Below are 8043 nucleotides of genomic sequence, written 5' to 3'. Positions count from 1 at the left end.
GCCTGCATGGCAGCAGGGATCTTCCTAGAGCTACTCAGGTTTGACACTTTGAACCAACGTTGCAGACTCTGTGCTTTCTGCCACTATTTTGTTCTTGATAAAACAAAAAGAGAAAACTGGCCCATGATTTTAAAAATATAACCCACAATATTTTTTATTAGCATGAATGTTTGAGACAACAGTGGAAAAACAAATCTGAAAATTACAGTTTTCAGATATATGTGCCCAAACCTTAAGCAAACAATCTTTTTTTTTTCCCAGTACAATGCAAAAACATTAAGTGAGTATTAAGGAAGCAAGCTGAATTAAACCCCCCATTTACAACTGGTTTGCCTCAACAGGTAATTATTGTATAACCGCTTATCAGAATCCAGGGCCTGAGGGGTTAATGGCAGTGCTTCCTCACAGCACCTTTGATGATTTGCCTGTTTTTCCACAAAACAAAACAAAATCCAGACTGACTGGTAACCGTGTTTTTCAAGTCTGAAACCAAAGCGGAGATACAGTACACACACATTCTTACTTTTACAATGTAGTGGCAAGTAAAACAAAAGGACAAAAAGAGATACAAAGTATACACGTTCACATGTTAGAAGAGCTGAAAATAAACGGTTATGCATAAATATAGCTGAAGGCTGGTAACAGTGTAGGATCCACTAATGGTTAGATAGCAGAACCACTGTAGGGTATTTAGCACCAGAAGATTTTTTTTTTTAAAAGGTAGGTGACTGAAGGTCCTTAGTACTGAGAACAGTTTGTGTTGCTCTTTAGACACTGTTTGTGCTTTATTGCAGGTTTTTGGTTGCCTCTGAAGTCTCCTAGCTCTGCATTTGAAGGATAGGTTTTTCCAGTTGGCAGACTAACCCCCACCAGTTTTTTTTATTAGCCATTTCTGTAGCATAGGCCAGGCTCTCTTTGGATCCTGGGAATTTTTACATTCTCCAACATATAACCCCCCCTTCCCTCCATTATCAGACAGTATGAAGATGTAAAGACAGCGAGGAGAGAGAGCACAAGGGCTACATGCTGATATTTATATGGGTTAGACTGCAGAGCAGCAGTGATCAAAACCAGTCCCAGGGAGGGCAGGGTACGCTACTAAGGCTTGTTCCTTTATCAATGCCCTAATGCTGTAACTGAGCAGAACAAACTCTTTGGATCAGCACATAAGGTTTTCAATCCCATTTGGTTTGACAGCCTTTGATGCTCCTTAAAATAATAATAAAACAAAATCTACATTTCACTTAAAAATATACAATTTTTTCAAAAAAAGCGAGTTTAAGGTTATTGGGTTTTTCAGCATTGAAACAGTACACAAAACAAAAATATTCAAATGTACCTACTATAAAAAAAAGTTCCTCTTCTTCTGCAATTGAGATTCCCAGAGACTGCGGTATCACTTCTAGTACAGTATGGATTTTGGATTTGTTTAGCACCATTGTATAAAAAAAGTAAAAGACCTGATACATTGTGTTCTTAACGAAGCTGTGAGTTTTAGTGCACGATTTCTTTGTGTTTGCATGCATCTTTCATTTGTACATGAGTATTGTGTATACAAAAAATGATGCATTAACAGTGTACAACCTGTCAATAGCAATCTGTCCTTTGACTGGGTGATGAATCACCGAAATAGGAAGCCATCATATCAGCTTTATTTGGTTGTCTATGCCCTAAGACCTGTCAAGGGATCAAGAACCTAGTAGGATGCATTAAGATGAAACATCCTTGTAAAGCACCTTAGGCCCTGTGGTCATCTTTGTCCCACATTTTTTTCTCCTTAAAGTTGCGTTTATTGTAAACTGTGACAAGCATGCAGCTACATGCTCAAATTGTACCTCCTCCAGTTGTGAAAGAGGTCTACTTTTGTGTAAACAAGTAAATGGTCTTAATTCCAAATTCCAGTTCCGCACCAGTCACCTAACCCAATAGCTCCCTCTGCTGCACACAAGTAGCATGACAGGTTTCTGGTTCAGTCAGGCATCATGTGGTTGGAACAGTTGCAGATGTACAGTTACTGGTGGGGGGGGGGGGGTGAGGTAGAGGCATGCTGTGACCTACACAAACACATTGGTGCACCGAAACTCCCACTCCATTGAGAGATGATTGCAACAGTAGTAGCCTAGTAGCCAGTTATGTCATGTCTGAGCGCAGTACCTTCATTTTTCTTAAGATCTGAAAGGTTGCTTGAGTGTTGCAGTCCTTCATGTGAGCAATTTTTTTTTAACAATATGATACATTTACGATTACAAAGAATACTGCTGGCAGCAGCGGAACCTCGACCCTTCACACAGTTTGGACGCCCCCCCTCCCTTGCCCCCCAGCGCCGGGACAGTGTTAGAAAGTGGGCAACAGTCTGCACCACAGCTGTCTGGGTTAGCGGGTGGATCGAGGTACTCAAACTCGTGGCCTTTTACTTTCCCCAATCTGGCACCTCATCGTCTTCACCAGCCTGCTCCTAGCATGCCTACTATTTCCCCCGCATCAGAGGGAAAGATGGAAGACAAGAAGTGTACCATCCTACACATTAGACAGAGTTAAAAGATGGACCAGATCCAGGTGTTGGAAAGAGTTAAAACAAGCTGTGGGAGTTTTTCTACTACTCACCAAAATTGCATTATATACAGTACAAACTGACAGGGGTTCTCTGGGGCTCTTTTCTGCAGGATGGAGAATTTGCCCAGTCCTCTTCTGGAACACAAAGGGAGAGACGCAAGCCCTACATTGTACAAAGAAAGGGTTTGGCAACAATAAGACTGCAATTCTCGTGAGGCTGTAGCTCAGGGCTCCAAGTCCTGATGTGGAAAGCAAAAGACCATTAGGGTTGTAGGTCTCATTTACAGAGGTTTCAGCCTCGATTGCTGGAGGGCCTGGTGTCTTCTGCTTTCTGAGTGTTCAATTTAAAAAAAGTAATCTAATTATTTTCTTATAAATTAATGGAGTTTTCTCAAGGTCTTTTACTGATAATTATTGATGTATTATCATGACTATATATACTGTATAATTATACTACTCACTTCATTCTACTCATTGCAGTGATAAAACTGTTACCTATGAAACACCTTTGGGCCTGGTTAAGTGTTAATTAATTAGGCCAGCTCTGTAACTGAGAGCTCTAGAGGAATAAAAATCAGAAGATAGCGGGCCCTGCAGGAACCGGGTTCGACATGCCTGCTCTGAGGTGGCAGCAGACCTGTGCAGGGGGGTTTGATTGGTTCAGTTAAAGCCTGTAGCCAATCGGCCTTGTGCTGCTGCTGATTAAAGGAGACCTAGCAATGCTGCTGGCCTGTCAGCATCAAGGACTGGACTTACTGTAGTTCTCCCAGACCCTGCAGTTCTGCCTCCGGAGCTCCCCCGTGCTCCCAGACTTCCATCTTGGCACGCGGAGCAGGGGCTGAGGGCGCTGGAATGGGCCTCGGAGAAGCACCGGCGCTACTGCCCCAGCCTGCTGTGCGCGCAGGCTCCAGGCACTGCCGAGGAAACGCGGCCCGAACGGCGCGCGTCTTCTCACAAACCTCTTCGCTGGGACGCCGAGGCAAAAGGTGGCTCCTGAACGTTTCAGCTTTTCCTTTCAAAGAGAGGCCTGGATGAGCAGGGGAGAGGCGGGGCAGGGGGAGAAAGGGAGCTGGCCGGGGAACGGGGGCAGGGGAGGGCTCTTTAGTGAAGGTGGATGTGCAGTTTGATCCGCAGCGCGTCCCCAATCTCCCCCAGGAGGTAATTGGCGTCGTGCTCGTCCTCCAGCTGGCGTAGCCGGCGCGGGCCGAAGATGGGCAGGCTGGCGATCTCCAGGCGGTAGGATCCGGGAGCGGGGGCCTTGCGCCCCAGGCGCAGAACGCTCTTCCCGTCGCGGCGCTCCAGGATGCGGAAGTGGCCGTTCTGGTTGCCGTGGGTGATGACGTAGCGCACGTGGTGCTCCAGAGGCTCGATGGCGGGCAGCAGCTCCAGGATGGGCTCCTTGTTCTGCAGCATGGCCAGGCTCAGGTTCATGGGAATGGCGGCCTGGGTGTCCACACTGGCCAGGCTCACACGGGGCTCCTGGGAAGGCAAGGCCAACGACAAGGTGGCAGGAGTCAGTTGAAATAAATCAGGACTTTGCTAAATGTGAATTTGGTTACATTTGTGATACTACAGTCCACTCTATAGTAACCTGCTATTAATGGCATTTGGCCATGAACAACCCTAACCCCTGATCCAGAAATCCCATTGCGAATGCCGAGACTGTAAAGTGGATTGTACAGTTCTGAGGAGATTTAGAACTGAAGCTGTGTATTTTTAAGTGCAAGCTTCTGAGAAGCACTAACAAAGATGGCAAAGAAGGCATTAGAAGACTTGTTGTCACTGGCCTAAGCAGACTGGCACTGATATGCCAGATTGCAATGCTCAGTTTTTCATACCCAGTGCCCACGTGTCCTGGGCCCAGGAGAGGGGTACTGTACCTGCTGCAGCGTGTTGTCCCCAGTGCTGCGCTTGTGCCGCGCGCCCTTGTCGTAGTTGCCGTTGATCTTGCACTCGTAGCAGGTCTCCGGGGACAGCGCGCTCTCGTCGTCCTCCTCCGGGATGAGGTACTGGCCCTGGCCCTGGCCCTGGCCAAACCCAAGCCCGGTGATGCAGTGCCTGGGCAGGGGTGGGGGGGGGGGCGCAAGAGGAGAGAACAGAGAAATAGAGAAGGACGAGTTCAACATCTAACTGAGCAGCTGCATTCACAGAGACAGGACCGCCTTCACAGACGCCAATTCAATTAAAAGCCTGTCTGAAGAAGGTTTTGAGTCTGGATTAGAATGCGTTCGCGATAGGTGACTCTCCGATATCCTTAGGGATAGAATTCCAGAGTTATGTGGCATGACAAGAGAAGGCCCCGTCACCCATAGTATGTAAAAGATATTAGGGGACAAAATCAGATGAACAGGTACTGAAGAGCCTTATAGGAGTTTGCTTTTAAAGGTGACACAAAACCTGATAGGAAACCTGTGCAAGGACTCCAGGACAGGGGTAATGCGATCACTTGCATGTGACCTGGTCAGGATTCTGGCTACCAAATTCTGGACATACTGAAGTTTCTTCCATGTGGAATTAAGATACCCCAGCGAGTAAGGCGTCGCTGGAATTGGGAATGTCTTGCCCATTCCTCAGATCCCCCCAGCCCCACACACTCACCCCTGCCCTGCTCGGAAGTACCCTCCAGGACAGCCGCACAGGTATCCCCCATCCGTGTTGGAGCAGCCGAAGCTGCAGGGGTTGCTGCCCATGGAGCACTCGTTCACATCCTGGCAGCCGCCCGCGCTCTGCTCGAAGTCGAAGCCCGACGGGCACACGCACTTGAAGCTGCCCAGGGTGTTGTAGCAGGAGGCCGAACCGCAGGTGTTGGAGTTGGAACACTCGTTCTCGTCTGGGCGAGACAAAGAGGGGGCAGGGGGCGCGTCAGAGAGGACGGTCGCAGACAGCCGCACGCCGACGTCTGTCTGGGGGCCGTGAAGGACCTCTAAAGCTAGTTTACCCCTCCTCTAAAACAAGGGGGGTCCGGCCCTTGCTCCTGGAGGTGCCTCTACACATGATGCAAATTTAAAGGAAACTAGACACCTGCCCTTCCAGGGACATGTTTTACAGGAACTGTCCTTTAGCAGTTGGTTAAGATCTACATGATACAGGAGGCCTGACTTGCCCTCCACACTCAAATAAATCAGTTCAATTAAGTCAGCAGGATCAGGACCGGAGCTGTGCTCACCCACACACTGGTTCCACTGGTAGTGCTGCACGTAGCCCTGGGGGCAGCCACAGCGGTAGCCCCCCAGCATGTTCTGGCAGCCGTGCTGACAGCGGTGGTTGCTGCTGCACTCGTCCACATCTGGGCAGAGAGGGGGAGAAGGGGGCGTCAGTCCGGTGAAGATATTCTATTACGGTTTCGTTTGGAAAGCCCGTTCATTAATTTATATCATAAAAGGAATGGCAATGCTGTGATTTTATTGCTGCATGTGTCTGGTATTCTCTATTATTCGTCTTCTTAAAATGTTTATCGATTTCATATTCATATTAAAAGAAAGCACCCCATTCCAACAGATGAGTTTTGTTTGCATAGCTGGAGTTTCTCATTACCTTATATTCTTTTTTATTTTCTGTTTCTATATTCTTTTTTTTTTATTTTCAAAGCGTTCGCTTTGGCTTTCAAACCACGTTTGAGCCAGGACCAAGCGAAACCACTTGGAAAACTGCCCGGACAAACACGGAATTACAGTTCCTATAGACGTATGCTTTTCCTTTTATCAAGTTTTAGTTTTAGGCTGAGAAGCCCGAATCGTGTTCAAAGCGCAGAGCCAGTGAAGAGCGCTGCTTTGACCTCTGGCCCCACGGCGACCCGGTGTGCTGTTGCAGTAGAACCCCAGTATGAGACGCCGACCCGCGACACGCAGGGCAGGGCACCCACCTTCGCAGTCCAGGCCCGTGCCGTCCAGGGAGAAGCCCTTCTGACACTCGCAGCTGAAGCTGCCAGGCGTGTTCTGGCAGGACGCCCGGGTGCCGCACAGGTTGGGCTGGGATGTGCACTCGTTGTTGTCTGCAGGACAGAGCCGGGACACACGTCTCAGAGAACAAGCGTTCAGAACGCCTCGCTCGAGCAAGTGAGAATACATGAGTAACACACAGGTGTTACACACCCACTGAGACTATCCCTTCAGAGCTTACATTTCATCACTGTAGAGCTGTAACGTCTGTATTTGACCATACTTTGTACCTTGTCTTGCATTGGTTTAGTTACTGTATTGTGCCGAGTTACTTTGCAAACTTCCTTCACTCTGTTCCTGCACTGTTCATTTTCTGCCTTTCAGCAATTGTTTTGAATATAGTCTCCTTGGATGGAACAGTGAGCTAAATAGTAATAACTATTTATGTTACCTGGGTCACTAGGTGGAAAACAATTGTATCACTGTCAAATCCTAAAATATGAGGACCAAATTGATCTAACTTATCCATTGACACATGCCAAGGACATGACTATCTTTATTGCAGGCTGCTCTGGAGCAGCGTGCTGTTCTCCAATCTGTGCTGATCCAAAGTCTGAATACCCCCCTGGGGGCACTGCAGTCTGCAGCTGAGCGTGGAGAACCAGGCCCCCTCTCCCACAGGTCTCACTCACCAATACAGGCCGACTGGTGCTGGGTGAAGCCAGGAGGGCACTTGCAGGTGAAGCTGCCGATGGTGTTGATGCACAGGAACTGGCAGTTGTGCTGCTTGGTGGAGCACTCGTCAAGGTCTAGAGGGAAGAGGTGGACAAAACACAACATCTGACCAAACCAGACTGGAGCACAGAACATCAGACCAGCCTAGGAGTTAGAGAACCCTAATGTGTTTTTTTTTTGGTGTGTGGCAGGAGTATGTCATTTTTACTAATTTATTTTGGCGACGCTTTTATCAAAAGCGACTTAGATTTGCAAACATTTTAGTGCAAACAGCAGGGTATTTTAGTGCATCAGTTCTCAAGGGGACTCCAATAGTGTCTCAACTGGGACTTGAACCCACAACTGACCACTGCGCCACACTGCTACCTGCTTTCTCTTTGCAAACTTTTTTCTGTGGAGGCATTGCATTGAACAGGAGAGGGGGGTTGCATTCATGTGCGTTGATTTTCTGCATTTGCCAGATTGATGAAAGTATCGGTGTTGAGAACAAAGTGAAATTCCTCAGTGCTGGTCCAGTGTGACATTAAATCACTTTGCCATGGTAAAAAAAAAACACGGTTTAGCTTGATTTACTGTGAGGGCCTGTGCTGGTCAGACTGAGCACACCTCAGAGTTACTTTCCCGAGCGCTGGTCTTAGTCCCGCACCCCCTACCAGACTGACCCTCGCAGCTCAGGGATGCCTACCTTTGCAGGTCTTGCCATCAGGCTGCAGGATGTACCCCCGGGGGCAGGAGCACACGTAGCTGCCCTCGGTGTTCTTGCACAGGAAGTTACACGGCTTGGGGGACTGCGAACACTCGTCCAAATCTGCACATCAGAGGAACAGAACTGAACAGGGAGCTAAAGCACCAGACATGACAAGCTACTAAACAGGGT

At 48.2% G+C, this 8043-nt stretch overlaps 1 protein-coding gene across 1 annotated transcript in view; it reads right to left on the bottom strand.

Moving 5' to 3' along the window:
- Window positions 1-124: 124 nt before the first annotated feature.
- Window positions 125-8043, bottom strand: part of fbn3 (fibrillin 3) — a 74457-nt gene continuing 66538 nt past the window's right edge. The window contains exons 59-65 of the mRNA XM_088621669.1: window positions 7852-7974; window positions 7124-7240; window positions 6416-6544; window positions 5720-5839; window positions 5152-5383; window positions 4434-4611; window positions 125-4032 (exon numbers count right to left, since the gene is read on the bottom strand). Of these exons, the coding sequence (XP_088477795.1) occupies window positions 3655-4032; window positions 4434-4611; window positions 5152-5383; window positions 5720-5839; window positions 6416-6544; window positions 7124-7240; window positions 7852-7974 (1277 nt within the window). The 3' untranslated portion in view covers window positions 125-3654. The remainder of the gene's footprint in view (window positions 4033-4433; window positions 4612-5151; window positions 5384-5719; window positions 5840-6415; window positions 6545-7123; window positions 7241-7851; window positions 7975-8043) is intronic.

This window comes from Lepisosteus platostomus, chromosome 27 (genome assembly GCF_059453375.1).
Source record: "Lepisosteus platostomus isolate fLepPlt1 chromosome 27, fLepPlt1.hap1, whole genome shotgun sequence".
NCBI lineage: Eukaryota > Metazoa > Chordata > Actinopteri > Semionotiformes > Lepisosteidae > Lepisosteus > Lepisosteus platostomus.
The sequence above is the reverse complement of the archived record's forward strand: the minus strand, read 5'-3'. Positions and strand labels throughout refer to the sequence as shown.